Source organism: Leucopleurus acutus (genome assembly GCF_964270905.1).
Source record: "Leucopleurus acutus genome assembly, chromosome: 9".
Taxonomy (NCBI): domain Eukaryota; kingdom Metazoa; phylum Chordata; class Mammalia; order Artiodactyla; family Delphinidae; genus Leucopleurus; species Leucopleurus acutus.
Window position 1 is genome coordinate 50,432,250 of NC_139144.1, and position 12,094 is coordinate 50,444,343.

At 41.9% G+C, this 12,094-nt stretch overlaps 1 protein-coding gene across 1 annotated transcript in view; it reads left to right on the plus strand.

Moving 5' to 3' along the window:
• The first annotated feature begins 9,617 nt into the window (after positions 1–9,617).
• PON3 (paraoxonase 3) overlaps positions 9,618–12,094 on the plus strand; it is a 33,805-nt gene continuing 31,328 nt past the window's right edge. The window contains exons 1-2 of the mRNA XM_082846103.1: positions 9,618–9,800; positions 11,581–11,651. Of these exons, the coding sequence (XP_082702229.1) occupies positions 9,727–9,800; positions 11,581–11,651 (145 nt within the window). The 5' untranslated portion in view covers positions 9,618–9,726. The remainder of the gene's footprint in view (positions 9,801–11,580; positions 11,652–12,094) is intronic.

Sequence of the window (12,094 nt, forward strand, 5' to 3'; positions counted from 1 at the left end):
TCAGGTGAGATGAAGTCAGCTATCCAGGCCCACATGGTTAATCCCAGCAATGACAGGATCAGGGTCTGCCTCATAGAGAAGCGTTCTTTCCACTCACTGTACCTCCTGTAAATTCATCTTAAACCCTGAACACATGTCTCTTTCCATTGTAACTTATCAAAGCACTTCACTTCTCATACGCTCCCCCATCTTTAGCATCATTATAATCAAAATATTTGTCATTTACTTATAAAGGGAAAGACAATGCATTAAAAGTGGTACATTCATTATCTCATTTAATCCTAATTACAGCCCTGAGGGAGTACGTATTGATATTATATCACTGTTAACATTTCACAGATGTTCCAGGTCACACCTGGTAAGGGGTGGCTCTCAATCTATTTCTGATGTCAGAGGCTGTACCATTATCCGCTGCATGATGCTTCTGCCATGGAACTAATGAGGATCTCGTTATTTACTCTTCTTCCTAATATATAGTTTCTTCTGTTTTTATAGTTATCAACTTGAGTTCTGCTTTCCGATGGATCATTTAAAGACTTAAATGTAAATTGCATAAGTATTCTTAATCTTGGCCCCTGTCCATTTGGCCTATGTTCTTATTTACATTTTTAACTAGTCTGTTACTAATGTATATTGGATGTATTTCATGCTAAAATCATCATTTTCTCTGTTTGCATTATTCATGGAGAAAACATTAAGTCACAGGTGAATAAAGCAATATTAAATATTATTCATTAGGGATCCAAAACCAAGAAGCATATGTTTTAGATTTTAGACTATGAGCAATGCCTATCTAAAAAGCTACATTCATGAAAAGTACCAGAATACAGTAGGCATAAGATGGACTTTTTTCCATTGTATTTATTAGAAATTTTATTTGGACAAAAGTAAATAAAATTTAATAGGCACATGTATTATTTATCTTAGAATTTTAAAAAGTTAAAAAAAAATAAACTCTGGTTTTTGGCCTCTATGGGCCATGAGGGATTCATAAGTATATTGTGCACCTATTTATGGTGATCCTACTGGGATCATACACTGAGTTTAACAATTTGGTTGGTTATTAAGAGGTCAAATCATTCAAAAGGACTGAAACTGCAATTGGGATAGGGCACCACTAGGTGGATTTAGGTCTCAGGTGGGGGTTTGTGTGTATATTTTAATTCTTTTAAATCTGAGATCCTGTTAAGTGACAATAAGTATCTTCTTTTTTTTTTTTTTTTTAAACAAAACCTCAGCTCTTTTACAACAGCTGAATGTGAACATGGATACCTAACACGGGGAGCAAGGAAAATTAAATATAAGCTATACTATTTCTTTTTCTCGTTTTGTGTATGGATTAATTATTATTGACAACTAATCTAAGGCTGATCCTTTTTCTGGACCAGATTTGCTCAGTTTGAATGCTCTCTCAGAGACACAGCTTATCTAGGCTGATGAATATTTACTTGGCAAAACAATGAAGAATTAACAGCACCTACCAGCACACCACCCACATCCTCCTTTCTCTGGCCACCTGTAGTTTTCCTTACTCCCTCGGCTTTCTACAAAACATTTCTGGGTGTGAGAGGAGGGCTGCAAGAATCCCAGTAGTGCTCTATTAGCTTTCTGCTTCTGGTTTTCGAGATTTTTATTCCATAAAGCAGAAGGCAGAGAAGAAGGAAAAAGAGCCTAGTCTAATTTTTATAATTGCAAAGAATAACTTTCAGTTCACTTTAAAAAGTTTTTAATATACTGAATGACTTTTCTGTAACCAGCCCTGAGCTTGGTATTTATATACAACAATGAACCAGATACAATGCCTATATTCTAGTAGGAGATTCAACAAATGAGAAAATAGATGATAGACGATAGATAGATGGACAGATAGGCAGATAGGGTGATTAGAAGGAACTAAACAGAAATATAATTAGAGAATAATTTAGGGCTTCCCTGGTGGCGCAGTGGTTAAGAATCCGCCTGCCAATGCAGGAGACACGGGTTCAAGCCCTGGTCCCGGAAGATCCCGCATGCCACGGAGCAACTAAGACCGCGCGCCACAACTACTGAGCCTGTGCTCTAGAGCCCTCGAGCCACAACTGCTGAAGCCTGTGCTCCTAGAGCCCGTGCTCCGCAACAAGGGAAGCCACCGCAGTAAGAAGCCCACGCACCGCAATGAAGAGTAGCCCCTGCTTGCCGCAACGAGAGAAAGCCCACGCAGCAACGAAGACCCAACACAGCCAAAAATAAAATAAAATAAATTTTAAAAATTAGAGAATAATTTAGAGAAACCTAATTTCCCCACCCGTACCACTTTTGACATGTTTAAACTCAGAGAAAAATTGAAAGGGTAGTTCAGTGACTGCCCATATACCCTTCATTTGTATTCACGAATCACCAGTTACCATTTTGCCACTTCTGCTTTACCTTTCCAAGTAAAGATGCTTTTATTTTTCTGCACCATTTGAAAGTAAGTTGGAGATATCATAAAACTTCACCTCTGCATACTTCAGCTTGCATCTTCTAAATATGAGGGCATTCTTCTACATAACCACAATGTTATCATAACACCCACCAGCATCAGTGGTGCCATCTAATACCTGACCCAGATTCAAATGTTCTCAGTGGTCTCCAGATGCCTTTAATAGTTGCTAACCCTCCCATCTCCCACCCCACCCCCAATCCAAGATCCAATCAAGAATCAGAATTCACATTTACTCATGTCTTACAAAAAAATCCTTCTTCATGTAAAACAGCCTTTCTATCCTTGTTTTTTTGTTTTTCATGACACTTTTTTTCAGTGCAAGCAAGATATCTTCTGGAATAACCTACCTTCTGAATTTATTTCTTCCTGGAGTCCTTAATTCAGTAGCACTTTCCTGTAAATTAGAAGTTACTTGAGGCTTGATTAGATTCAGGTTAAACAATTTTGACAAGAATACGAATAAGTGACATGTACTTCACATTGCATTGCATCAGAGTATAAACACAGGTTGTTCCACTCTTTGTGATGCTAAATCTGAGTAACTGATTAAGCTGGTGACCACCAGATCAACAGGGTTAATTTGTCCTTTCTTTTTATAGATCCAAGCGAATATTCTGCTCCCTAAAACTTTTCGTCTGTTTGGTTTCAGCACCCATTAATGATTCTTGCCCAGTTATTATTATATTGGAGTTGCAAATGGTGATTTTACTTCTACTATTTCTAGCATTAATATCGATAGGCAGTAGTCTATTTCTTAAAAAATTCTCTGTTATTGAGCTCCCCTTCTCCCTCTTCTACATTCTCTCTCTTTTTTTTTCTGGAAATTATTTTCTATCAGTTTATAGAGAGCCATTCCTTACCTTTTTACAGATTTCTACCTTAATTTCTATCTCCAAAATCAGGATAATATTTATTTTGTAGGAAATTAGTACAATGATCTAATAAAACAGAAAGTCTCTATCCCATTTTCTTTCCCAGTGATTTAAAACTCTACATGGATAAATCCTCCAACTCATACCTTCTTAGTGCCTTGATTCTTCACTCCCAACACCCTTTTCTTCCACTACCTCAGCTATCCACTCCCATGGCCATATTCTGTATCAGAAACTTTCTCACTGTAAAACCTTTATTTCAAGTCTCAGACTCTCCAACAACCACCTCCTGCATTTCCAAGTCATTTGCTCGGGTAGCGCTATTGTTCTAAAATTTTTGAAATTGTTCCAACCTCAAATCCATTGACAACGCCTGCCTCAGAACTTTCTCCCTTTCCAACTGTCCCCACTCTGCGTAACATCTCTCCTTGTCCAATCTAGCTCCCATCCTTTAATCACTTCCTTGAATATACTCTCAACCCCTTTGTACTTCTCTTCTAATGTCTTGTGGGGCAAAACTCAAACCATTTCTTTACTTCACATACGCACCTGAGCAGCTATATGTTATTTGGGAAAATCACAAGACAGCTGAATGCTTCTCTTGCATGAATGTCAAAGCTCATATTCGGTACTCAAAATGTCAAGCAATCCTCAATTTCTTTAGCAGATTAGCTTTTCTCCTTTTAAGTTAATAATTTTATACCTCCTCCTTTTCCTCAAACTTCCCACCATCCCCCATCTCCTCACACTTCGGCTTGAAGGCCTTGCCTTATAATTCATTGAGAAAATGGAAACAACCAGACACGAGTCCCCTCACGTTTCCCCACCAAATCTACACCTCTCACTATAGCTACATCCATCTCCTCCTATCTCTACTGTTAAAGTGGAGAAGGTGTCCTCCAGCTGTCCTTAGGATTTCATTACTTCTATTATCCCTTCTCTCTTCTGCTTCATCAAACTCTTTCCCTACTGATTCATCTTCCCCTACTGATTTCATCAGCACAAAGACATACTAATTGCATCTCCCACTTTAAAAACAACACTCCCTTGACCCTACATTTCTAACCACCACATCATTTCTCTGAACTCCACTGTGGTGGCTTAAAATATGTCCACAGGGGCTTCCCTGGTGGCGCAGTGGTTGAGAGTCCGCCTGCCGATGCAGGGGACGCGATTTCGTGCCCCGGTCCGGGAAGATCCCACATGCCGCGGAGCGGCTGGGCCCGTGGGCCATGGCCGCTGAGCCTGCGCATCCGGAGCCTGTGCTCCGCAATGGGAGAGGCCAAAACAGTGAGAGGCCCACGTACCGCAAAAAAAAAAAAAAAAAAAATATATATATATATATATATATTTATCAACAAATTTGACATTCCTCCCCAAAAGAGGAGCCTAATGCACTGCTCCTTAAGAGTAGGTTGGATTTAGTGGCTGACTTCTAATAAACAGAATAAGACAGAAGTGACATGTGACTCGGTCATAAAAGGCAGAGGCTTCCTCCTTGCTCCCTCACTCAGGTCACTCACTCACTGGGGAAAGCCAGCTGCCTTATTGTGAGGACATTTCTCAGGCAGCCCTGTGGCAAGGTCCACGTGGCAAGGAACTAAATCCTGCCAACAGCCATGCAAGTGAGTCATGGTGGAAATGCCTTCAGATGACTGCAACCTCATGAGTGACCATGAGCCAGAAGCACTTCACTAAGCTGCTTCCAGTTTCTGACCTACAACAATGCTGAGATAATGTATTTTAAGCTACCTTGTTTGGGGATAGTTTAGTGCATCGTAACACATAATTAATACAGCCATGATAAGTAAATTATTCGAGATACACACTGTCTCCTCTTACTCATTACCCATTCACTTCTCAACCAACTACAGTCTGGCTTCTGTTCTTGCCACACAGAAACTGCTCTCATCAAGATCATCAGAGATCTTTGTGCTGTCAAATCCAATTACATCTCTCCCCACTCTCATCTCACTTGAGTTCTTAGCAGCATTTGGCATGTTCTCCTCTTCCTTCCTTCTTGAAACACGCTTCTGCCTTGGCTTTTGCAATACTATTCTCCTCTTTCTTCCCTCATTATCCCTTTTTTGACTCCTTTGCTGTTTCCTGTACCTCATCCAAATAGAAATGTAATGGTTCTCGAGGGCCAAAATTGGGTGCTTTCCTCTTTCTTCTCTCCCTTTCATTCCAATGGGTTTACATACCGCCTGTATGTAAAGTAATTTGGATTACTCCAAAATGAAGTGTATCTTTCAAATATTTTTATATAAATACAGGCAGATACAAATACATATTCTTGTTTTTCCCCTTTACTTCACAAAAGGTAGCAGACTATACACCGTTCTGCACATTTCTTTTTTTCAAATGTTCTAACATCCATATTCTCTTTTTTCTGAAACAGCTTTATTGAGATATAACCACATTCTCTTTTGTGATTTGCTGCTCTCTCCCTCTATCACTCCTGGTCAAGATTCACTAATATGAATGATCTTTTTAAATTAAAAATTGTATGATAATAAACACGATGAAAATACATGGTTTAAAATGTTCAGACATCATAAGCCTTACAAAACAAAAGCAAAGTCTCCTTCCATGATCACTGACCTCCCCAATCTCCATGACCCCAATCTCATGTATCGACTCTTCAGTTTGTGTCATAGACTGTTTCTATGCATATCATACACATGCAAAACATAGAATTCCTCCAATTTTTCCACCATAGGATGATATGTATGTACATTCTGCATCCCCCTGAATGGTACTTTGATTATCCATGGTGTTGGATTAACTAGATTTATGTACTGCACTTATTGTTTAGACATACATGCTCCCATTCGGTCCTATTAGTTCTTTGAGGAGCCCCACTGTATACGTAAGAAAGGCCCAGAGGGAATAGGTGATTTCTAAAGACTAAAGAGTCACTTCCACACAGAACTGGGACTTGACCTCAGGACTTCTGAATTCATTTGTCCTGCTCTTTCAATGACAGTAAGTCCCTTTTTATGACACTGATGTACTCAGTGGTCTCTGCACCAAGCCAATTTGGCCTCTTGACAGGGTTTGAGTGGCCATTACACTCAAAGATTAGCCTTCAAAGATTAGATACGGATGAGGGGCTATGGGTCCCTTTCCCCACAATCTCACTGCCAGGCAGTATGTTTCAATAAACACAAAGCTCAAACTCAAATCTGTAACACATGAATGTTTATTACCAAGGAGGCATGAAAATCATCCTGTGATCCGTTGTTCTGTAAAGTCAGTGAAGTTCCAGCTTTGTCCTGTGTATTTCAATAAGCACATGACAGAAAGTTTCAGTCTGAGACTAAGTTCTGAAGGGAGGATTCAGCTCATTTCAGATCAGAAAGCAGAATCTTCCTTGGTCAATAGTGTGGACACAGCATACAACAGTGTTCTAGAGCCGGTGCTATGGTCTGAACATTTTGTCCCACCCCAGATTCATATGTTGAAATCCTAACCTCCAAGGTGATGGTATTAGGAGGTGGGACCTTCAGAGGTGATTAGCTTATGAGGGTGGAGCGCTCATGAGCGGCACTAGTGCCTTTTTAAAAAAAAATTTTATTTATTTATTATTTTTGGCTGTGTTGGGTCTTCGTTTCTGTGTGAGGGCTTTCTCTAGTTGCGGCAAGCAGGGGCCACTCTTCATCGCGGTGCGCGGGCCTCTCACTATCGCGGCCTCTCCCGTTGCGGAGCACAGGCTCCAGACGTGCAGGCTCAGTAGCTGTGGCTCACGGGCCTAGTTGCTCCGCGGCATGTGGGATCCTCCCAGACCAGGGTTCGAACCCGTGTCCCCTGCATTGGCAGGCAGATTCTCAACCACTGCGCCACCAGGGAAGCCCACTAGTGCCCTTTTAAGAGACCCTACAGAACTCCCTTGTTTCTTCCACTATGTTAAGACACAGCAAAAAGACAGCAGTCTAGGAAGCAGTTTCTCACTTGACACTGAATCTGCCGGCAACTTGATCTTGGACTGCCCAGCCTCCAGAATGTGAGAAATAAATGTTTCTTGTTTCTAAACCACTCAGTTTACAGGTTTTTTGTTATAGCAGCCTGAATGGACTAAGACAGCCAAGAACCCACTTCACTGGTTTGAGTATGCTGGCTTCCTTGTTCTTGTTCTTACTCTAGGCAGAGCTGGAGCTGCTTAGATTGACACAATATGTCTTGCTAATCCACATATTTTGGACAAAACTAGCTTTACCTTGAATAATTATCTCTAATATCTCTTGAGTTAATGAGTGAACTCTCCAGGTGCAGATTTTGATGGTGACACATGATATGGTGATCTCCAAAGTTTGGACTTCTTTAATGCTAACTAACCAGGCTAGGGGTTTGAATCACTGATTATGGTATTCAGATGATAACTATCCACGTTTAAGGTTTAAAGTCAATACACACACACACACACACACACACACACACTCCTCTGCCTAACGTGAAGAAATTTAAAACAAATTATAGATGACACAGCACCTGCAATCAATTGCCCAAGAATATATCTCTTTTCTTACCCTCTTCTTCATGCTATGCTGGGAGCAAGCAAACACAGCGAAATAGGAACAAGTACTCTAGGGTCAGTAGGTCTCAATCCAAATGGAATTTCTGACACTTCTTAGTTATGTAACCTTACGTAAGTTATCATGTAACCTCTCTAAGCCTCACTTTCCTTATCTGTAAAATGAGGATAATAAGAAGTAATATGATAAAGCATGCAAAATGCTTAGTACATAGGAACAATTACTACTATTTCATCATCCTTTCTTTTTATTCTCCCAATATTTACTTCTCCTAAGTCCATATCTTGCATCCACCCATCTAATCAATTTTTAGAGGCTAACTATTAAGTGCAAAGTCCTGTGGCTGGCACTGGAAGACCCAGTGATCAATGGGATGGGGGTCTCTCCCTACAATTAACCTACACTCTCAGGTGGAGGAGGTTCAGATTTAAATGATGGTTAATGCTTATTGGCTTCTTACAATGTACCAAACACAGTGGTGAGCACTTTGCTCTCATCATAACATTTGATTTTAAGCCACGTATAAGGCAGACATTCTTTTACAAAATAGGAATCTGCGGGGCAGGAAAGCTGAGCACCTTATCCAAGCTGGATATAACCCAGGTAGCCTGAGCCTTAAACTCTGGATGCACGCCTGCACCACGCCTCCTGGCCCCTCAGCTTTGGGAGCACTCCTCTCTTCTTCATCTCTCTCCTCCTATGTCCTCATGAAAACAGCATTCAATTCCTCCTCTGCTTGAACTCTTTTAAAATTAATCTTAGAAATAATGATCTTATCAATACAACTCCAGATGTTACAGTGTTCCTCTAGTAGCCCTTCTTCCACAGCACAGTTAAGGAAGGGCACAGGGTCTGGAGCCGGACTGCCTGACTCTGCCACTCTCCAGCTGTGTGACCTAGGGCAAGTTACACAGCTACCCTGTGCCTTGGTTTTCTCACCTATAAAATTGGGATGTTACCTACCTCAGAGAAGTACCGAGAATCAAAAGTAGGCAAAGTTCTAAGCACAGTCCCAGGCACATAGTGGGTGCTGCATAAATGGAAGGCTTTACTATCCTACAGTGATTATGTATTCAGACTATATTCATGTATCCCACAGGTCAGAAACCTCCTTTTCTTTCCTTAATATCTCCAGTTCTGTATTCTCTCAAACACATTTACTCAGTTAAACTCAACAGATCTAGTACTATTTCTTTCTGTTGGTAAATAAAAACAGATCATGCTTGAAGATGCTACTTTGCTCTGCCCAAACTCAAGTCTTCCTCACCTTCCGCCCCTCTCCCTCCAACCTGGTCGTCATCCTTCCGTTTATCACTGACCCCTGTGTCGAGGGATCAATTCGCCGTCTCATATTACTCCTTGCCTTCCACAAACGCAAAGTTTCGAGCTCTGAACTCTAGCTCCCCGCGTTCCCCCGCCCCTCCGGTTTCCACTTCAGGCCACACGAGGAGATGAGGTAGAACTCCGCAGCTTTGGGCAGCTAATCGCCTCCTCTATCGTCCCAGCAACCGGTGGGATCTTGCCGAAGCTGCCAAGAGAACACCAGACCTTAACCCAGGGCTACGGCTCCCGTCTCTGTACTTTGAGCTTTGAAGAATAAAAGAATCCCGCGAGTAAATGTTTCCTTGAACCTCGAGCATAAAGGTAGCTTTGATTCACGCGGATAAAGATGGCCTTGAACCTTTAGGGGCGGCGCGGCGGGGCGGGGCGGGACAACGTGACCTTAGCCCAACGCCCGGGCAGCGCACCAGCCCGGGAGGAAACGACGGGCGGGGTGGGCACCACCAGGGGCGGGGCAGGCGCCAGCCCGCAGCGCCTCCCCAGCGCCTGAGCTCGCGCGTCGCGCCCCAAGACCATGGGGAAGCTGGTGGCGCTTACCCTGCTGGGCGCCGGCCTGGCCCTAATCGGGGAGAGGTTAATGACGCTTAGGTGAGTTGGCATCTTGATGGCAACATCCTCGGCTCCTATTCTCTTCTTCCAAGTTAGGTTAAGGGCTGCCCGGTGCCGCCTTCCTATAGCGGGTAAGAATGAGCAGTTTGGGACCCCATTCCTCAATCCCACCTAGCAAACTGTCCCTTGAGAAGTGCACATAGAGTGAGCTGACTTCTTGCCTTTCCTAAGATGGTGGGGCAGAAATGCCACCCCGCACCCGCCCCTTTCCCGGGTCGCCTTTACATTCAGCTCCTGAACAAACTAACTCTTTTGGAAGCGCTGAACTTGGGGTAGGGAGCCAGGCTATAAGCTGGATGTTTTTTGGCTGACTCAGAGGTTGCCCAAGGCAAGTTCCACACTGAGGAGTACTGGGTTACCAACTCATCCCAGACTAAAAGAGCTAGGTGGACGGCAGGGAAATGAGCCAAAACCTGCAGGGGGAACCTGGCATTTTGTAGGTATCTGACCTTTTGAGTTGGAAGATCTCCTGGTGATAGCCATCCCAGAAATATCTCAGGAAAAGTTAATACTGGGCTGGTAAGAAGAAACGTGAGGTGATGTGTGCATTTCTGAGTGGATCTATTAGCCTCTACTTGCCTTCAATTGTCTTTGGGTTGTTTTTATTTATTTCTTTAAGTAGAAACTGGTTGTCTCCTCAGAGGTTCACGTCTAGAATCTACTGAGGAGCCTAATGCCTTTTTTTTCCCCTCTTAATTTACTTATTTATTTATTTTTGGCTGCGTTGGGTCTTCGTGCTGCTGCGCGGGCTTTCTCTAGTTGCGGAGAGCGGGGACTACTGTTTGTTCCTTGTGGTGGCTTCTCTTGTTGCAGAGCAACAGGCTCTAAGCACGCCAGCTTCAGTAGTTATGGCACACAGGCTCAGCAGTTGTGGCTCACGGGCTCTAGAGCGCAGGCTCAGTAGTTGTGGCGCAGGGGCTTAGTTGCTCTGCGGCATGTGGGATCTTCCCTGACCAGGGCTCGAACCCATGTGCCCTGCATTGGCAGGCGGATTCTTAACCACTGCGCCACCAGGGAATTCCCGAGCCTAATGCCTTTTGATAATACTTTCTAGTTCAGCTTGAAAGAGTTTATTGTTACATTTGCTCCCAATGCACCCAAGTGAGAGAATCATAAAAAAATAATAATTATAAAGCTGATCTAAGGAGTATTTCTTTTAAAGTGACAGTAGGATAAGTCTAAGTGTAGAGTCTTCCTGAATACAATTTAATAAAAATGTAAAATTATTCCTGGTATTTAGAAGAATGTTTCACTGTGGAAACAAAAACACTATTCAGAAATAGTTTGGCCAATTGTTTAAATTGTGGTCAGTTTAATGAATTTAAATACTTGCAAAGTAAATTAGCGTAGAAATTTAAAAATAATAAAGTTAAAGCAAAAGTTACAGGGTTTAGCTATTAAAATACCCTGTTGAATTTGGGAAGGCAGTAGGGGGCACAGGGATCAAAAGGCAAAACTATAGGGGGTTAAGGGAACCAAAGTGCAGATTTATAATAGGCAATACTTTAGCACATTAAATAATATTATTTTGTGCATTTAAACTAATAATATTTATTTACTATTAAATAAGTAATATAGGCACATTACCCAGATAATGTCCACATTATATAAATAAATAAAAGGAGATGTGTACTTATTTGTGATATCATCCATAAATGATGAGAAAGAGAGTTAATGAATATGAAGGTGATTAAAGACCATGTTTAGACATTGATTTTGGATGTTGTGCATTGACCTCCAATGTTTTTATCTTCTACAGAGAAAGAACTAATGCATATCGAGAAGTGGAGCCAGTAGAACCCCAGAACTGCCACCTTATTGAGGGACTTGGTATGTATGTGACAGTACAATTTCTTGGTACCATCCACCTGACAAAGGCTGCCAGCTAATTTAATTTGCTGCTACTACTTAAACCCTCCTATTGAGCCTTCAGCCTCATCAGCTGTACCCAAGCTACCTCATCCCACATCTCCAAGAGGTCTCCTAAATGTCAAAATCTGTGGCTTTTTCTCAGTCCTCTTTCTTACTGATAGCTTCAATCATTTGAAAAATGTTATTGACTACTCTTTGGTTGGTCTCTCGCTGAACTGTGCTCCTGTCCCTTCTGTGAAATTTCACTTCCTTCTCTGTCTTCTTCTGTTGCCTTTCTCACTTCTTTTTTTTCTTCTCCCCTCTCCTTGATGATATTCCTAACTTCAAATGTCACTTCCTTCAAAATTTATCTGCAAGTACTAAGAGGAATATGACTTAGCCCTTATTCTCAAGAACCTCAC